At 41.8% G+C, this 20,467-nt stretch overlaps 1 protein-coding gene across 2 annotated transcripts in view; it reads left to right on the top strand.

Annotated features, from left to right (window-relative positions):
- The window catches only part of Slc9a2 (solute carrier family 9 member A2), an 82,463-nt gene that overhangs the window by 15,801 nt on the left and 46,195 nt on the right, over window positions 1-20,467 (top strand). The window contains 1 exon segment of one of the 2 annotated variants that reach the window (NM_001113335.1): window positions 15,495-15,958. In NM_001113335.1, the coding sequence (NP_001106806.1) occupies window positions 15,495-15,958 (464 nt within the window). 2 annotated transcript variants of the gene reach the window in all.

Here is a 20,467-nt window from a genome sequence, read left to right on the forward strand (position 1 = left end):
TCAGAACTATTAACGACCTTCAATCAAAAGTGAGTCCATGGTTGAGGGAGAAGCCAAGTGCTCCCATGGTTGTAGGTTTCTGTGTTACGCCTCCTCTGTCCTTCAGGGGGAAGCTCAGCTTGCTTTCTTAGGTGGAAAGGTAGGACATCGGTTTACTTTGTATAGCATCGAGATACAAAATAAAGCAAAATAAACCTGTAGAGAGGTGTTTGTTACCTGCTCCCTCAGAGGTTTTCCTAAGGACTGGGACAGAACTCTTGACAAGAGGAACTTAATGAGGAAAAGTCTTTGGGTTCATTGTTTGGAGTGGGGGGGGGTATAGTCCATGCTGGTAGGGAAGCAAAGCAGTTTAATATGTTTCGTGTGCTCTAAAAGTTTCCATAATCATGAACAGCCCTCTTCTAAACCCCCAGAGTCTCTAATATAGTCTTGCCTGAAACTCAAGACAGTCTCTTAAATGTAAGCCCCCATAAAACAAAACAAAACGAAACATCTAATATACAATAGTACATGGCTTATTTGGGGTCATGGTTTGTGGGCCTTGATAGAGATAGAGAAGGCATGGTAGCAAGATGGCTGGCCATATCATGTACACAGGATGAATGGTCCTGAACTCGACTTCTCCCTTCTTTCTTTTTTTAATATTCTAGGATCCCAGACCGTGGGATAGTGTTACCCACATTTGGGATGGCTCTTTGCATCCTGAGTTAATCTTCTTAAGTACTCACAGGCATCCGAGAATGGTCTCCTAGGTGATTTCAAACCCAGTCAAATTGATGATAAAGATGAACCATCCTTCCTGCTCTCATGCATGCCTAGAAGTCATTACTGAGGCTGCCTGGGGAAACTCCACTGCCTGTGGTTGTCACTTCATTGAGACCTATTTAGGTTTGTACTAGAGGGTGATGCCTTGCTATTATGTTATAAGGGAAGGAGTCCATCAAGGGAACTGCTCCTTTTATAGTGTGCTTTGTGTGAGCTCAGCACCCTTAGCCCATAGGGGAGCTTCATCTGGAACTTCTTACCCAGAACTGACCTGAGCACTAGGGGCCTGAAGATACCCTGGCCCTGGGGGCTCCTGCTTCAGTTCCCCATGAGTGGGTGTATTCAGTATTATACCCAGCATTATACCCAGGCCCCCTCCCCTGTTACTATTCACAGCATAGTGTTTTCAAAACATCTAGGTGAGTGAACAAAAGTTTCCTGTTATTAGAGGGCAAACGGAGCCTGCTTTCAATCTTTGTCCACATCGAATTGCTGAAAGACACATCTTTGCCTCCCTCTGTGTATGTATATGTGTGTGTAAGTGCACACGCGTGTGTGTGTGTGTGTGTGTGCGCGCGTGCGCATGCGCACACGTGAGCGCGTGCACGCGTAACGGTGCATACTTATCTTTATATGTTCCATATTCAGAAGACTTTGAGTCTGTGAAGGGAATTACCAAGTTACTGCTTAAAGCACTAAGTATAAAATTTCTATTTATAGATATTGGAGGACTCTATTCAAAAAAGTTTTTTTTCCTGACTCATTTTATAGATGTTTAATCCATTGCACTAAGCTCTTTGTAAACAAAAAAATCCTTCTAAGATTTGATCTAATTTTTTCTAATTACCTTGACTGCAAATAATAGTCTGAGATTGAAGAAAGGATTCAGCCAATGATTAAACCGGGGCATGAGTCAAACTCTGTTTCCAGACTCTGTGATCAGATTAGGATTCTGCATCTGTACCTGGGGACAGGGGTGCTGGGATGGCTGTTCACAGAAGTCCTTCTATCTCATGGATGTGGACCTCAGCAACTCTGTACTGTGCCCTGGACCTACAGTGACCTCGTCCTCGGGTGGACAGCAACCAGCTACGGATATGAGTCTGGAGAGAGTCACGTGGGCTCTGAGCAGCAAACCTTCCCTTACAGGATCAAGGTGCTGATAAGTTGTGGAAGGCCAGAGGCTAAGCTTCGTTCCTGTTGAAAGGAAGATCATGTCTCTAAGAAGAACAGAGAGGAAGATGGCAGGGTTTGCCCAGCTTCCACCACAGTCATAGCAGTTCGTGATGGTTGGTTTTCTCAAACTTCAGTGTAGACACAAATCAGCCAGCAGGAGGCTCCTAGGGGAGAAAGAAATGGAACCAACTGAACCCTAACCTGACTAAAGGGCACCACTGCCCAGCTCTCGGTAGTTGACATCTTGCAGAACTGAGCATAGGGTGTGTGATAGAAGATGGACCCAATTCTGCTGTTTTTTTTTCCCCCCAGGGAGACACGTAGGAAATTCTCAGTAAGAAATCCCTCCATTTCTAAAGATGAGTGCATTTGTGGAACTGCTCCATAGACACGTAATGTGATCGAGCAGTCAGTCCACTGTGTCATGTCAGTTATAGACTAGCCGAAGATGTGTCACGTGACTTGAAATTTCGTTCTTATTGCAGATGCCCAACTTATAGTGCAATAGTTCCCTGTAAGTTAATGTTAAATCGAAAATATCATTAATTCAAAATACAGTTAATAAACCTAACCCATGGGATTGTGTAGCTTAAGATCATAGCAACCAGAGCTGTGGTTCTCAACCTTCCTAATGCCGTGACCCTTTAATATACTTCCTCATGTTGTGGTGACACCTAACCACAAAATTATTTCATTGCTACTTATGAAATTTTGATGCTGCTATGAATCCTAATGTAAATATTTTTAGAGATAGATTTTTCATGCCCCACAGATTGAGAAGAATGAAATTGGAGTCTTGGTTGTTTCCCCTTGTGACCACATAGCTGAGTAGGAGCTGAATATCAGATGCTCACAGGAAAAACTGGACCATGCCATTCAGAAAAAATCAATATTCCAAGTCTGGTTTCCATCGAATGTGTAGTCTTTCATAGTCCCCTGAAGTGAAAAAAAGAACAGACAAAAAAAAATCCAAAACACAGGAACTTCATTGAATCTGCGACTTCGCACATGGTTATATTTGAGGAGTCTAAGCCTTTTCTGTGGGATGTGAGTGCCCTCAAGATGAGTGGGAATTTATTTGACAGGCAGGTTAACACTGAAGAAAATTAGTACAGTTTCCTGCATGCAATTACAATGATAAATACATGCAAAGGCTCTGGACACATGCCAAGCAAGAGCCACATCCCCAGACCTCTGGCAGTAATTAATCACCTAAAGGAAACAGTTCCTTTACTCTTGCTAAAAAGAGGTGGTTGCCTTTAGCTAGGGATAAAGATCAATGAGTTTTGTATTTATAAAAATTTTATATTGTAATTATTCTCATGTTCTTTTTCATTGAGCATTTTTATAAATTTAAAGGAAGAACAAGTGAATAAACACACATGCTGTGGGAGGCGGGGCTTTCGTGGTGTATATCATGCTGTGGGAGGCAGGGCTTTTATGGCATCATATTCCAATGTAATCTAGCATTTCTCCATTTCTTCCCATTTTGCTCTGCTTATTTTTATAAATTATGTTTTCCTTTGAATGGCCAACAATTCTCATGTATCCTTTTCCCTTTTAAAAGAGCCCACGATCACACATTTCAAAATGGAGTCCAAAGTGCCTTAAAGAGGCTCGGCTCATGCTCTTTGTCAACAGGTCAGGGTAACACTTTCCGGATTAACACAACGTGTTGCTTACCAGCAAATATCCGTCCGAGCAAAGCATCCTCTCTCCCACCTGCTTGCTTAGCAGTGTTTACGCAGTTAAATCAATATTTAATGTTGCACTTACACCATTATTTTATAACAATGGGAAGGAGGGGTACTAATGAAAGTGAAGATTATTTTCTTCACAAGGATATACCATATAAAATTGGCCATTTTGATTTTAATGAAATAATTTGACAGGGTCAGCAGTGATATCATCTTTTCTATCTTTGACAGTTCTGGGGGTGGAGGGGTGAATCTTCTTTCCTTTTCTCGGGCAGGGGCTGGGAGTGGAGTATAGTCATGTAATTAATGTCCTCAGAATTGGCTTTTCTGACTGGGGAGGATTCATTGCCGTGCAGTAGAAATGAAAGTCTCACATCTTGAATTCTGATGCTGCATCAATGGCCAGGTCAAGTGTTCCCAGAACTCCTGTGACGGCGGGTGGAATCTAGATGGCTGGCTCAGACCTTGCTGGCGTAAGACCACAGATTCTTCTGCGGAGTTTGGCTGGAGTAGAGCTGTTATTATTTGAAACTTCTTTCCTGCTAGGTGGATTCTTTCTAGGTCTCTTGTCCAGATAAAGCAGATCTGTGTTAGGTCTTTGGTTGTTTCTATCCACTGGGATTTCCTGGCTGCGTCCTCTTTAGTTCAAGTGTAACGATATTAGAAGGAAAATTAATAATACCAAAAAAAATCTATAAATGATGGAGAGTCTGGACTGGTGACTCACTAAGTAAGAACACTGATGCTTTCCGGAGAACCCAGGTTCAGTTCACCAGGTTGGGAAGCACCTACAAAACCCCTTAGTGTTCCGCCATCCAGACCTGGAGTTGGAGCCAGGATTCTTCCCATAATCTATCGCTCTGGCCCGTTTTGCTTAAGGTTAAGGTCAGGTGCGACAAATGAGAAGTGAGATATGTCTTCCAACTTCCTGGGGAGAGAGATCTGGTCATCTTCGTTTAACCTTCATTTTCTTACCCTTCATTTTCTTCAGACTTTTAGTAAGATGAGTTCGAACATTACCATGGTTTAAAATTTTTCTATTTCCATGACTTTTTTGTTTGCACTTATTTTAATTTTATTAGCATTATATGAGTTTGTCTTCATGCAAGCATACAATGCACGTTGAGTGTAGTCCCTGGTACCTGACTCCCTGCCCCATCGCCCACGAATGCCATTGCTCCCTCTGTTCCCTTGACAGGGTTCTCCAACCTTCTGGGTTCTTTGGTATGTTGCCATCTGTTACATCCATGAACACACAACTGATTTACAAAATAATAAATCTAGTAGTGTTTTAAATAACTTTTATCATTTTACATTGGGCTGAATTCATAGCTACCCTAGACCACATGTGTGTTGAGGGCTGTATGTTAGACACTTCTGAAGCAATATCATTCCTATTTTTTGTTATTTATACAATTTTGACTTCATGTGCCTGTAAAGGTCAGAACTCACAATTGAGAAAAGACTTGCAACATTTGTTCCCTGAGACTGACTTTTAATTCAGTTACTATTATCTCTGGTTGTATTCATTTTCATACAAACAATACAATTTTGTTCTTCTAATGGGCTTAAAAAAAGTCATACCATGAAAATAAATTCTATTTCCTCCTTCTATTCTGTTGATGGCCTCTTATCTGGACTTGCAGTTTCATTCCAATGAGTCATTAAAGGTGAAATGAAATCAGATGTTAGTATGTGAGGCAGCTCCTTGTATGTTTGTTTGTGAATTTTTTTTTTTTGTATTTTTCCCTTTCTAATGTTTTTAACCCTGACCTGAAGAAACCAGTAGCCAGGAAATGCCAGTGGGTACAGACAATCAAACACCTAACACTGGTCTGCTTTATCTGGACAAGATAATTGCAAAGAGTCTGTCTTGCATATGTCCCATAAGTTAGCATGAATCCTCACACATGACACAAGAATACCCATGTGTAAGTATCTGCCATGTGTTGACTTGAAGTTCTTCAGGCACATGCACAGGAGAGGCATAGCTGGGTCACATGACAGGTCCCTTTTAGTGTTTTGAGGAACCCCCTTGCTGATTTTCATAGTGGCTGGGCTAGTTTACATCCCTTCTGGTAGGATGTAAGGGTTTCCCCTCAGACATCCTCTTTGCAAGGCCAACATTTGAGTATTATTTGTTTTCATGGTGACTGCTATTCTGACTGGGTGAGATTTGATCCCAACGCAGTTTTCCCTTGCATTCCTTTGATTGTTTGAGAACTCTTTGTTCCGCTCGTTAGCCTGTTTGTTGCATGGTCTGCTTTTTGCTGTTTAGAGTTTTGGGTTCTTTGTGTACTCTAGGTCTGCATCCTCTGAGAGAGGCTACCTCTTCGATGGATTGCTTCCTTTTGTGAAGTTTCACCTCTTTCTGTTGGCTATTGCTTCACCAGGTGATGTCCTGTTCAGACAATGCTTGCCCATACCTGGGCGTTGAAGTGTTCTTAGCAGTTCCAGAGTAGCAGTTTTTACATTAAAGTCTTTGATCCATTTTATGTGCATGTTCATAAAGGGAGAGAGAGACCTACTTTTATTCTTCAGTATACAAATGATCAGTTCCAGCATTGTTTGTCAAGGAGGCTTTATTTCCTTCAGCATATAATTTCAGAATCCTTGTCAAACAAGAGGTGGTTGGAGCTGTGAATGTTTACATCTGGGCCTTCGGTTCTAGTCTACTGATCTACATGTGTGATTTGGTGTTAGTGCAAAGGCCTAAATATTCCAACCTTAATATTCTTTATTTTCTTCACGGTGATGGTCTTCCTTCTCTTAAACTATGACCAACTGGGAGTTTTGTTGTTTGCTATTTTGAGATCAATCTCATATAGCCTAGGCTAACCTTGAACTTTCTATGTGGTTGAGGTTGACCTGCAGATCCTGGTCCTCCTGCCTCCTCCCCCCAAGTGCTGTGGTTATAGGTGTGACAAATGCACTCCACCCAGAGTCTGTCTTTTTACAGTTGAACTATAAAGAAATGTCTCTGTGTATTTCTGTTACGTCTTGCTATCTACGCGATTCTGTAATGACAATTAAATTATGATGTCTGTCCTCATTGGTATCTGGCCTCTTTCTTTATGAGACATTCTTCTGCCTTTATGTGCCACTATCTGGATTTATAGTTTCATTCTTATGATTCATTCATGGTGCAATAAAACCAGATGGCAGTGTGTGTGGCAGTGATTTAGAACAAGTATGACATCACATCTTTAGAAAGCCATGGCTCTTCCATAGTGTTCTACACTTACTGCCTGCTATTTATTCTAGGTAACCCTTTAAGCAGAGCGAAGTTGTTCAAGAACATTCTGGTTGGCGTTTTCTGTCTTTTTCCTGTTGTTCTCCATCTCAATAATGACCCACTCAATATCCAGTTGGTTGAACTAAAACTGTGGACCCCTCCTTGACTCCCTCCACCCCCCCCCATCTCAGGACTCTCCAGGTTGGCATCATATGTTGGAGCAACAGTATCCAAACTTGATGATCTGACCCTCTCTTATGTGCACCTTCCTCTTGATGAAGGCCGATTCCCAGCTGTTCAAAAACATGCTGACAGCAGACAAACCGTCCTTTACAATCATGAATCTAGTCATAACCTACCTCTGTTCATGAGCGTCCTAGGTCTCCACATTATTCTCTGAAAAGATCCAAAATCGTCCCTTGGCCCCAGAATTGACATGTTCAGGCATTTGCTTGTTCTTTTCTTTCTACTGTGCTCTCCTTCACTCTCTGAGCTCCTGCCAGACTGGCCTGGTTGACCAGAAGTCTCCCAGCCCAGGGTCTCTGTTCTTGTTCTTTTCATTCATGTTTTGGAAAGAACTTATACCATTTTTAGACTCCTTTACCTCACTTGGGATTCTTGTCTCTCTGAAACCACACAGATATGAAATATCCATGAGAAGGACTCTCTCATGCTTCTCTTCTTTCCCCTATGTCCTCATTATCACCTGCTTTTGTGCATTCATATAACTTCTGTGTCTTATCATTGGATGGCCACTATTCCCCTTGTGCCAGTGGTAATGACTAGTGTGTGGTTGCAAGAAATGTAGATTAGATGAAACCAAAATAATTTGATGGGGTAATGATATCTGCTTCCTCCATTTCTTCCCATCGCATACAAAACTATAGTAAATATCCCCAGTGCAATATTCTATGACTTTTCAAACCTATGAGCACGGTATACGAAGAAATAGAGATCCTTATTATCTGAGAGTTCTTTTTTTATTACTAAGTGCCCATTCTGACATTAACTCCTTCTTGTGTGGAGACCATCTTCCACAAGATTGTCGACAGGGCTGTATGTATGCCTCTTTGGGTATTCTATTTTATTTCTAAATTTCAGTCTCTGGTTTCTTGAAAGTGACTTCTTTCTGTTTTTATCCATGTATGAATACGGGGTGATGCTACCATCTCTTCACTGGTTTCCTCTCACAGTGGTAGGGAGGTGGGTCAAGGGGTATTGCTTACATTCTGAGCAGTGTGGATCCTTGCTGGATCACAGTTCCTTCAAACATGTCACAGCAAGTCCTTCTGGACCTAGTCTTTCCCTGAGTCTTCCTTTTTGCTTCGTTTCTAGAGGAATTTAAAAAGGCCTCATCAACCAGTCTTAATGTCACCTTCACTCATGAAGCTTTCTTGCACGTCCTTATCTGCAATGCTCTCCACTCCTATTTCTCTGTTATTTGTTGCATCTCCTCTACGAAGACATTGATCATTATCTTTCTCCCATCATCAATTTTTATGGGCACATCTCATCTACCAGACTAGAGATGTGTTCATTGAATTCAAGGTGTATCTGTGATCTAGGTCATCCAACCCTCATTGACAGAGGATGCTCAATAAATCTATGATTAAGGGCCAATTCTTGACTTTGTACCTTTCCAAAGTCCATCCTGGATGGGAAGTCATTAGCTTTCTCGTTCCTTTAAGTGGCCAAGTCATCTGGGAAATTAAGTAGCATCTGAAATCTGCTCTAGGTGATTTCAACAATGTTTGATGATTCATTTCTATTTTCAAAGTTTGCAATAATTTTACTAAGATCTGTGTTTTGTAAACCCAATAGGCGTAATATTTAATGAGAAGAAAGCCAGTGTACATTGAGCTAAAGTATGTTTGAGGGCGATTGTTAAATTAATCTTTCATCCTTAGTTTATGACTAAATGTTATGTCAAGTCTACATGCTTGGTAGTATATTTTTGAATATATTTTTAATTTTTATTATCTTTAATAAAATATATTTATTTTAAATAAAAAGATACATTTTAATAAAAATATATCTTTAAAATATTTTAAAATTAATTCTTCTTTATTTATTGAATTCTATTATTTTGTATATTATGTTTGTGTTTCATGTGTTAAGTATTTGGATTAGTAGTTTACTTAGTGTGATTTACTTTCTGAAATACATTCTACCCAGTTTTTACTTGAATTATATTATAAGAATTCTTTAGAATATCTGATTAAAAATAATGCTACTATTTTCTGTCTGTTATGTCCGGCCAATTTCTTTACTGCACTTCTGTTTCTGGAGATATTTATCTAGTTGTTATGTAAATAGAAATACTTTAGAAAAATAAACATGTTTTAGGTTCAGACGGCCTTGCTTATTCCTTTCCATACCTGAAAACAAGCTTTCATAGCAATTATTCCATATTCTTCTCTCTTTTCCCCAGTCAGGTAGGCATGACTTACATAGACCATTACTGACTCTCAGGAGAGCCAGCCTTAGGCCTCAGGGATGGGACAGGCAGCCAAAACTCACTGCACAGTACCACCTCGGTGCCCACATGTGATTGTTCTGTGCTTAACTCAAGCTTGGCAAATATTCGTTCATCAAATAGATGCCCTTATGTATTTCTTCAATCCGCTTTAAAATATAGAACAAAAATCAAATGGCATTGGGACATTAACATTTGTCTTTAGCTCACGCTAATGCAGCTTCTCAGAGAGTCTCAACTACTCCTTTCTGCTAATCCCCTGTCTTTCTTCAGCTGTGTATGGATGTGTATGGATGGATGGATGGATGGGTGTGTGTGTGTGTGTGTGTGTGTGTGTGTGTGTGTGTATGAGAGAGAGAAAGAGAGAGAGAGAGAGAGAGAGAGAGAGAGAGAGAGAGAGACCTCTCTACCTGCCTTGCCTGCTTGGTTTTTATTTGTTGATGTTTTTACATTTATTTTCTATGCTTTTTTCTGATTCTGACTTTTACATTGTTGCTCTTTGGTGGATCCTGCTATCTGAAGCTTCCTGTATTTTTTCTGTTTTGCCGTCTTCCCAGAATTTGATAAAACAGGCTACTGTAGCTACATTGAGAAACTGTAGTAAATTAATCTTAGTGATTTTACTTTTAGGCAGATGTTTAGCTTTTAAGCTCAGTTTATTTCTAGACTTGTATGTAGAGGGAGATTAAATTCATGTCACTCTTGGGGAGGAGTATTGTACATTGTATTTTTATGTGATTATATGCTTGTTCTCTTACTGAGATTTGTTACAATAAAAATAAAACAGTAAAAATTTAAAGCACTATCATTGCAGAGTTTTATATGCTGGTAATAAAAATTGAATGAGAAGAAATATGATAGCCCTCAAACAATAAACAGAACTTACCAGGAACTACAAGTAGCCTGTCCCTGGGTAGGTAAGGGCATAGCAGCCTGCTGTCCATGGATTGGCTTTGTATGGTGCATGGGCAGATGATCATTTCCAAATGACCAAAACCAAATTTAAATAAGAACATGGCAGCATGTGGAACTGTGCAGGAGTCTAGTTTCAAAGTTCATAAATAAAGCATCATTGGAACATGGGCACAGGGATTCACTTTGTTGTTACCCATAATGCATTGTTTCATTTGCACCATGAAGTCAAACTGAAACGCAGCCTGCATGCTAAAACTATTTATTCTCTAGCACAATGCTGAAAATCTTGGCCACTCTCTGAACTGCTCAGTATTATCTCTGTAGCAGTTCATATCAGCCTCATAAAAACAAGCAACAATTTCCTTTGTTCTTTTTTCCCCCCTCTCCAATGCCTGTTACATTTCTTACTAATACTAGGAGAATTGGGCGTCCAGGCACAGTGACTTCTGTCTACTTAAGTTAATTTCACCTTCATAAAATACCTAGAGAGAGAAACAAATGTATGTACATAGTGAATGTGATTGTGTGTGTGTGTGTGTGTGTGTATGTGTGGTTGATATTGAAGAAACAGTTAAAAAAAGCTATAAAAACTACTCTTTTTGGTGATCAACTGATTCCAGTTGCTCACTGAAGCATTGTCTACCAGGATGTCACAGGGTGCCCTTCATGCCTCTGCTTTAGTACCCTGAAGGGCACTAAGCTGAGGACGCCGGTGACCGCCTTTCACTTAATCCCATCTTGATCATGGAACAGCGGAGCAGATTCAGCAGCTACTGTCCTATTTCAGGAAACGGTCACTCGATCCATTTTGACAGACAAGAGCATTTATATAAAGTCCCAATTGACTCACAGAGCGCGTCTGATGCCGCCTGCTCCTGATTTCGCCTTTGGCTGATTTTCTTCCGGTGCATATATTTGCATATATCCTTCCGCCTCCTTGGGCCTTCTTCCCATTGGCCTGGCATTCTGTTTGGCCCCTTCTTTGCTCTGTTCTGTTTGCTTCTCCGCCGCTGTTTCCTGTTGATTGAGGTTTTGGTGAGAACCTGGTTGTGTGGACTGACAGGCATTCCCGTCTGGGATACATGGACACCATCTCTGTCTCTTGTCCCTTGCTTCAGCTCATATGTTATTTGCCACCCTCTGCTCAGAGGCCTTAGGAGGCGCTTTCCACACTTGGAGAGCTTCCCTTCTGAGTGTGAGAGAGCCCGCGGTCCCCGAGGCTGAGTTAGGGAAGGGAAAGGAAACATCAGTAACAGGAGTGGGTGTCTCTGAAACCAGGCTTCCTCCAGTGCTGCATTGCCTCCAGGGTTCATGGTTTGCCTGCATATCATTACAAGTGTTTTCTCCAGCTTTCTCCTATGAAGTCAAGGAGGCCGTTACAATTCTGGGCACTGGCAGTGTTGCATGGACAGTTGCCGTGCCCTGTGGTCTGTAACCCAGTTATTGCTGAGGATTTTTACCTGGGAGGTATATATTTCACTATCTCACAGGTGAGTCAGAAGAGCTTGGGTACACTAGTCACCCAGCCGCAGTCCTACACAAGAGAGTGGGGAAGCTGCGTTCCAAACTGGCAAGGTAGTCCAGTGTGGCAACTTCAAGGACCATGGTTCTGCTCGGGGCTGAGTTCCAGGAGGCAATGAATTGTGTGCTTGGATCCTGGGTTCCCCAGGAGGCTGTTGCTGGCATGTTCTTATCATACAGGAAATGCTGGCTGCGAGAGGAGGCAGCCCTGTGGGGAGATGGGGTTTTGGAGGACTTCTTATTCCATTTCACAATGAGGTCAGTGGGCCAGAGGCCATGAGCACGGGACAGCTGCTCCCACTGGCTTCATTAATTCCACTTAGTACTCCAGCCTGCCAGGCCGTAGTAAGAAAACAGCCCACAATAGGTCATTTGAATACCCCACATACAGATGTTCACTTTATTGTGTAAAAATTACTATTTTATATTCTTCCAGATTAAGTTGCTTCAGCTCATGGAGTCTCACAGCTCAGTATGTCATGCTGTTTGTAATCATGTTGGTTATTAAAACAACCGTGGCAGTGGGTTTCTGGGAATGTATTCCGGCTTGTCCACACACCTTTCCTATAATTTTGACACCTTTCTGTTTTAGACCTGGTGCTGCAACCACACTGTAGACTGGGCAAATTTTTAAAGGTGCATTTATTTTCTCATGGTTTTGAATGCTGGGAGTCTAAGACCAAGGTTCCAAACCTTGACCTCTAGTAATGATAGTCTCATGAGGCAAAGGAAGAAGGGCAAGGGAGGAAACATGGAGTTTCCCAAACACGGAAGGAAGACTCTTTTTTAGCTCACAGAGTGAACACAGATCTGCAAGTCTCCTGTCTCTAAACGGCTTGCTGTCTTATCCTTTTCACCAACACAGTAAGCTAGTGAAGGGTGAACAGAAGAGAGAGAGCCTTCTTTACATGGGGAAAGCAATTCAAACAAGGTAGAGGGTCACTGTGTGGGAGTGAGGATCTAAAACAAAACAAAACAAACAAAAAACTCAAAGATATATGTGGGTCCCGTGCACACATTCACGTGTACACACACACACACACACACACACACACACACACACACACACACACACAGGAATCTCTGAGATATTTGGTGATGGTGAGAAATCAGAGTCCCAGTCCTAGCTCTCAGGCAGGCCATGCGATGCCAACTGTGAGCAGTTCTTCCTTTTACAAATCCACAGAGAGAGTAGATCTCAGAATCTCTGGGACTCCCAGGACAGGAATGTTGACTCCAGGAGCATGGACAAATTTCCCCCTGGAACACTGAGGGAGGAATGAGTCTGTCATCCTGCAGCCGCAGGTTGAGTTTTGAGAATCAGCCTCTGGGAGTCTGAAAGATGAAAGAAGTCTCCCTATATGAAGAAGTCTCACTATGGAAGGCATTGTAAGATATGGATGCCGGCAGACCATATTGACTGGGTGCGTGGAGAGAAATGAGTCACGGAGATGAGAACAGTGAGGAAAGAGCTGTCAGGCCTGAGGAGAAGTGGTGCCGAAGGGCAGTGTTTTCATCACCCTGCCTGTCACTACAGTGGCAGAGAGGTCCTCCAGACAGTGCCACAGACATTCCTGATACACGGGGTCCTCAGAAGGGTACCTCAGATGCTCCTGATAAATATGGTCCTTGGGAGGGTGCCTCAGATGTGCCTGACATACCTGGTTCTTGGAAGGATGCCACAGTTGCACCTGGCATCTGCAGCCCCTTTCCACTACTAGGGTGACTTTCTGATCATCTTTGTACCAGTACAGCCTTTGCCACAGTGTCTTTAAGTTTCCTGTTGCTGCCATGCTGGCTTTCACTGCGCATCATTGCTAAGGCTGCCCAGTGTGCCTGGTTCCCAGTTTGAGTCAAGGTCCCAATCGTCTCCCAAAGTTCTGTAATCTGCATTCTGTTGTGTTAAGATGGCCTCGGCTAGAGCCACAGGCTTTTCGTATTCTGCTTTGATTCTAAAACATAAAGTGTCTCGGGCTGATGTGTTGTTACCTTGCTCTCCTGAAGCCTCTTCAGTTGATCTCCAAGGGATGTCATGTTCATTCCTCACAAGCTTTCACAGTCAATATGCCCCTCCCATTTATTCTATGACAGCCACTTCTCAGGTGACCTCTATGTCAAAGGCACACTGGGCTCCTGCATGGAGTAGAAGATACAGCTATTTCCTTCCCCTCCTTTCTGCCAAGGCTCTTATGCCTGTCTAGGAGGTTACTCTTTGAAGTCCACACAGTGCTGGCTCCTTGTGGATGTTCTCCTTAGCCGATTCCTACATTCAGCTGGATCACCTGTACCAGACTGGAGTAATTCAGAGATACCCCTGTGTCTCCACTTGTTTGGAAACTCTTCCAGAGGTGGAGCTCAGTGTGTATATATTCTTCATAAAGCAGTCACTTAACATACTTTTTTTATTTGTTTTTCCCCCCAACAATGTCTGTCTGTGTAACAGTCCTGAGCCCCCGGGCTCAATTATAGACCAGTCTGGTCTTAAACTCATAGATATCTGCCTTCCTCTGCCTCTCAAGTGCTGGGATTGAAGGCATGTGCCCCCACAAACAGTTCTTAGTAAATTTACTTGTTTTTTCCCTTAAGGATCCCACGTCTCAAAGATTAAACACATTCTGTATTAAAGTTAATGGCCCTGAAATTAAGGATAAAGCAAATACTAACCTTTATTGACAACGGAGGAAGGAATAGAACTCATCTCTAAGATGACTCTTGACCCAAACCACCATGGTGAGAGGCTATAGGGCTTGGCCCCTTGATTGTCACTTCATTGTTTAAAAACATAAGAACAACTTCCTTGTCTACTACCTACTGGGTTTAGGTTAGGATAGAGTGAAACATTAACGGGAAGATGTTCTGAACCGAGTTGACTTGTTTTAAGTATAAAATTGCATTGTTTGGGGCTGAGGAGATAGCACCACTAAGAAAGTGCTTGTCGCCCAAACACGAGATTTGATTGAACCCAGGCAAACAAGCTGGGTGTATTGGCATGTGCTTTTAATCCCAGAACTGGGGGAAGCTGATTGGTCGCTGGTCAGATTACCACGTCCTTGCTAGTTCAAGGGCAAACAAGCAAACAAACAAGCAAGCAGACAACTGAAACAACAACAGCGGCAACAATCAACTCAATGTGAACAGCTCGGTCCCGAGAAACAACACCAGAAGTGTCCTCGGGCCTGCATAAGAGCCTCCCAGAAATGGAAAACAAATAGCTATGTCCTTCTCCTAGTGTGCTTCTCCTAATGTAGAGAGCACCTGAGCAGAAAGAAGGCTGTGGTGAAGAGGAGAGAAATGCTGAGTGCACACACACAGGCAAAGACGTTGTACTGGTATTGCCACAAAGAGGAGCAGGGGCACATATCGGGGCACACACGACACATACGCACAAATCTCATCATTCTCTCCCATTTCTGCACAGCATTTTAGAAAATGTAATAAAGGTATAGAAGCCCCCACATTGTGCCATGGAAGCAACATGTATTTAAAACACTTGATTTCTGGCTTAGAATTCAGTTTATGCCTCAGTAATGTCTCCTGCATACACATAAATAGGTAAGTGTAAACTTTTCAAAAGTGGGCCATTTTGCAATATGGGAGCCAAGTATAGTGATCTAGGGGATTCTGAAGTTATATCCATTGTTGCTATGGGAACTAATACCCCTTTTCTTTGACTCCTGCCTAACCCAAGCTCTGTGTTTCTCTTAACCAGGTTTCCATCTCTATCACAAGTTGCCCACGATTGTGCCGGAGAGCTGTCTTCTCATAATGGTTGGGCTTCTACTAGGTGGGATTATCTTCGGTGTCGATGAGAAGTCTCCTCCTGCAATGAAAACGGATGTATTTTTCCTATACCTCCTGCCACCCATTGTTCTGGATGCTGGCTACTTCATGCCTACTCGACCTTTCTTTGAGAACTTGGGCACCATTTTCTGGTATGCTGTGGTAGGCACACTGTGGAATTCCATTGGCATTGGGCTGTCTTTGTTCGGCATCTGCCAGATTGAGGCGTTTGGCCTCAGCGACATCACCTTGCTCCAGAACCTGCTCTTCGGCAGCCTGATCTCAGCTGTGGACCCTGTGGCTGTGCTTGCTGTCTTTGAGAACATTCATGTCAATGAACAGCTCTATATCCTGGTTTTTGGCGAGTCTCTGCTCAACGATGCAGTCACAGTGGTAAGTGGAACAGATCACAGAGTACGTGGGAAACACCTACCGCTCATACTGTAGAAGGCTCTCCATCGATGCAGTGGGAACAACCAACCATGCTCACCATATCTTTCTGTATGCTTACAATACTACAGGGAAGTCTCTCCCACACAACAGTGGGGCAATAGATTCTATAGCAGACATCAGTTGGCTTCCGTCTAAACCAAATCATTACTGAGAGTGCCTATCTAGACATAGCATCAGATACACAGGTAAGAAGAGCTCAGTCCCCCAGATTGTCTTTTGCTCATCTTCAAAGGGTAATTGCAAACCCTAGTTTGCTTGACTTGTAATTTTAACCAATGGACTGTACAATAGAGTTCCCACATCTTCTCTTTACTGGAGTAGCTCACAGAGCTCATATATACTGGTTTAATGTATCAATGCTACAACAGATACAGATGAAGGGGCTTACCAGGCAAGACCTTGGGGGAAAGACATGAAGCTTCCATAGCCCCTCTAACATATCAAACCCCCACATGCAAGCTATCCAAAAGCCCTCTGAACCCACCCCTTTGGGTTCCTTTTACACAGGCATGATTGATAATATCATTGGTCATAGGTTAATTACATCATTGTACATATGTTATCAATTTCACCTTCCACCCTTACCCTACCATGAGAAGATGAGGGTGAAAGTCTAAGCTGTTGAACTTTGCCTTGGTCTTTTCCGAGGGCAGATTCCCATCTTGCTGAATCTGCAGCCACCAACCCATTGTTATCGCTCAAAGATGCCAGCCACTAAGAAGAGTCTACAGACTGGATGTCTAGGAAGGGGTGGGAGCACTGAGTACATATTTCATTATATCAGAACCCTCCACTTTGGTTAATGATCTTATGCTGCGATCTCGAAACTCTTAATGCACATTTTAATTAATTACCTGTATTTTATTTATTAGGGTATAATTGGCTCCTTGTTTTCATTTTGCAATGGGCCCCCAAAGAGGGTGTAGCCAGCCAGCATCTTCATAATACAAAGCACAAGCACCAAGTTACGAAGCAGAAACATGACTGTGGCCATTGTATCTCTGATGGCGTAGTGCTGTGATTTTTCTTTTTAAAGTAATGGTCTTCGGTAATAATTTAAGAGACCTCAGATCCCTGTGAGAAGGGAAGCCATTAGTATATACAAATTGTACAACACTTTTGAAGAGACCTTTACTAGTGATATACATGTATATCACTAATTATTTTAATTATCTCATTATCACACACAGAGTTAAGAGTTTTCATTAACTTTACCAGAGTTCACTTCTGCCTTGCCTTCTGAACTCAGGCAAGGAGTCAGGTAGATGAAGCAGATCCTTCCCTGATCCCAGATCCTTCAGAGATCTCTCCTTTCAGTACTTACAGTCACATGATCCTGAACTGGGAAATTGGTTGGTTTGAACTAGTGGTGTCAGAGGGAGATGGCAATGGCAGCCATTAATTCCTAGTGAACAGTTCTCTCATGCCCAACTCTTTAGACAACCTATGAAGGAGGTCCTACCACCTTGTAGATAAAACTGAGGTGGACAGATTGAAGTGTGTTCACTTCCCATAACCTCACTCTTTTCCCCATTACCGCTTGTCTTTCAAATTCATGACTCATTTGACGGTGTGCATTGGAAAAAGCAGTTTTCTCTTAGTTATATTTTACTGCAAAAGCAGATCCCTGAAGTAAATGAGAGTATATATTTTTTTAATCTGATGTGCATTAGCTTCAGGTGGACATTAATATGGAGAAGATAATTTGATAGTTGAGTCATATAATTTTAGAATAGCTTCTAAGAAGGATTTTTTTCTAGATAGCAAGTTAACTTACTCAAATAACCGCACTCAATTCATACATTCTATTATTTATTAACAGTGATTAGTCATTAACTTTCGCTATTAAATTTTAACTAGAAGCTGCCATAACAGTTAAGACATTTTATAACTCATTCTAATTTCCCCAGGCTTCAGGTTTTTCCCCTGGGACTTATATTTATATGTAAATTTTACCCTTGCTAGAGGAGATTATGGAGCCCTGGATGTGCAATTGTTAGAGTGAGTCTATTTAATGCAAAAGAAAACTTAGAAGGAAATAAGAACACCTTGCTGGATTCCTTCTAAGGGAAAGTGAGGTTGCTTTCAGAATGACGAGCAGTTTATGGGGCCTTCTCTACCACCCAGAGAATCCCTTACCCAGTTAGTTCAGTGGTCTACTCTGAGTTTTTCCAGTGTCAGATTTCATGATGGATCTGGATAACTCACAATTCAAAGTGTGCAAATGCAGCGGGAGACACTGAGGTACCTCCTGCACTTGCTCTCAAGGAGGCCCAGCCATGAGCTGTTTTGTGGATAGAGATGGATGGCTGCCCCAGTGAAAGCCAAAGAGGAACAAAGAAAGCATGGTGGTGTGTGTTAAAGTGGAAGCTCTCATCTGTGGTCAGGACAACCTAATGGGTTTCTGTGGTAGGCCATGTGTGGCCTTGAAAGCTCTCTCAAAACATACACTCATGGAGTATCAGAATAGTCTCCCAGGCTTGCTACCAGATGACAACAAAGATAAACACCATAATATTATTTCTCTCACAGAACTGATTATGTATCGCACTGAACTGAATCCATGCTGGGAACAGCTAGAGTAATGGTGTAAATAGTTATTTGTCTTCTCCCTAGAGTCCTTCAGAGAACAGACATGGAGACATTTTACTGATGATCCTGGACTCAATCCTAGAGTTGTATCACCAAGAAAAGTTTTACTAACTTGTGGAATATGAAAAGCTGGGAAAAATCTGGATCAGCATGCTTAGAGTCAAACAAGTAGCATCACCAGGAGTTGAAGATTAAGGGATATCAGTAAAACAGAGCAAAGCTGTGTTACATCAACCCACCCCTTCCTTATCATGATAAGATCATCCAGAAAGGTTAAAGAGAAGAATTTCTAGCACAAAAGTATCTCAAAGCTCAAGCAATATTGAATCTAGAAGTTGCAGAACAAACTCATCATGCTACTTTCAAAGGCAAGGATAAGCTAGAGTCAAGTAGGGAGGTAGCACACAATTAGAAGACCAAAATTGTTTTCAGCTAGCATTTGCATGTTAACCCTTTATATTTATGACAAATCCAAGGGTGGTCCATATTCCCAGATATCAGAGACATCCTACTGTTTCCATGTAGTCTGTGACAAATTGACTTACTCACATGGTAACTAACACATCACACCATGCCAGTGCAGCCATTGACTGCTTTAGTTTTCTAAGAAGATTCATGGAGCTTTCTTGAGTGTTTCCTCATTATCTACCTGTAGCTAGGCTTGGGACAGGACAACTGGCTTTGAAGATAGAAGTTAGTGATGCATCCTGCTGGTACCTTATTATGGGCTGTGGGTGGAATTTCACTTAAGGATGGTAAACAAGGAACATTATCCACTCAACCTAGACCTTGCAAATCACAGAATTATCTGAAATTCGTGATATAAAGTAGTTATACACTGTGTTTCATAATAGAGTGATTTGCATGCTAGTTTCCAGAATAAACAACTTTATTTGCATAATTTGTTCTATACACCTTCACTGAATCGATACACATTTAAAATCTGAATTCAAATTGTTTAATTCATAATCTCACATGCACATATACGTAAACCATCACAGCAAATGGGCCTTAGATCATATGACAGGCTGAAAAACACTCAGCCATCATATTAGCCTATTTGTGATTTATTACAGAGGTGTCGACTTTGGGACAACACCTGGGCTACTTGTGTCACCCACATACATTATTATTATACACACATGTAATCATATATGAATTAAACTCCAAATCTTTTTTGTATATAGATCATCTCAGATAAGCTTAGAGCATTTAACTAAAATGAACTCTCTGTATAGTGATAATTAGTTCCAAAAGATTCAATATAAAGCAAGTCGGAGCTTATGAAGACTCTCTGATCGTAGACTATGCTTCTGCCTTACCATTTGCCATTTGCTCCAGCATGGCAGCACTGGTATCTCGACAGTAAACTGGTCAAACTGGACATTCTACCCTTGTCCCAAAGTAAAGTATTTGTGACTGAGCTTCTTTGCTCTTTCAATATTTAGAGCAATACTGGAAGCGGAACACTGTTTGGTAAATTGGATGGTTTGAGTAGCTAGGAAAAAGATTTGGAAGGGTTGTGACTGCAACTCTGCTGATATCAGTTATTTCATGTACAAGCACATTCAAGCTCCTTGCTCAGTCTTGTCAGTGTGATAGGTGGAGGAAGGATAGAGGAGGAGGAGACTGTCTCTGTATCCCTCTGGGAAGAGGTTTCTTATCTTGTTGGGGGAAACATGGTACTCAAGGGAAAGGTAGCCAGTACAAAATAGCAAAGTGCCAACTGGTTTCTTCCTTCTGTATGTTGCAGGTCAGAAGTAAGGACAATTCCTAAAGGCTGTAGGAGTCTGGAAAGGCCCTTGGGAAGAATCAAGCTTCAGTAATGATATCTCGGGAGACAGTTCCCAGGGATTG

Source organism: Rattus norvegicus, chromosome 9 (genome assembly GCF_021556685.1).
Source record: "Rattus norvegicus strain SHRSP/BbbUtx chromosome 9, alternate assembly SHRSP_T2T, whole genome shotgun sequence".
NCBI classification, from domain to species: Eukaryota; Metazoa; Chordata; class Mammalia; order Rodentia; family Muridae; genus Rattus; species Rattus norvegicus.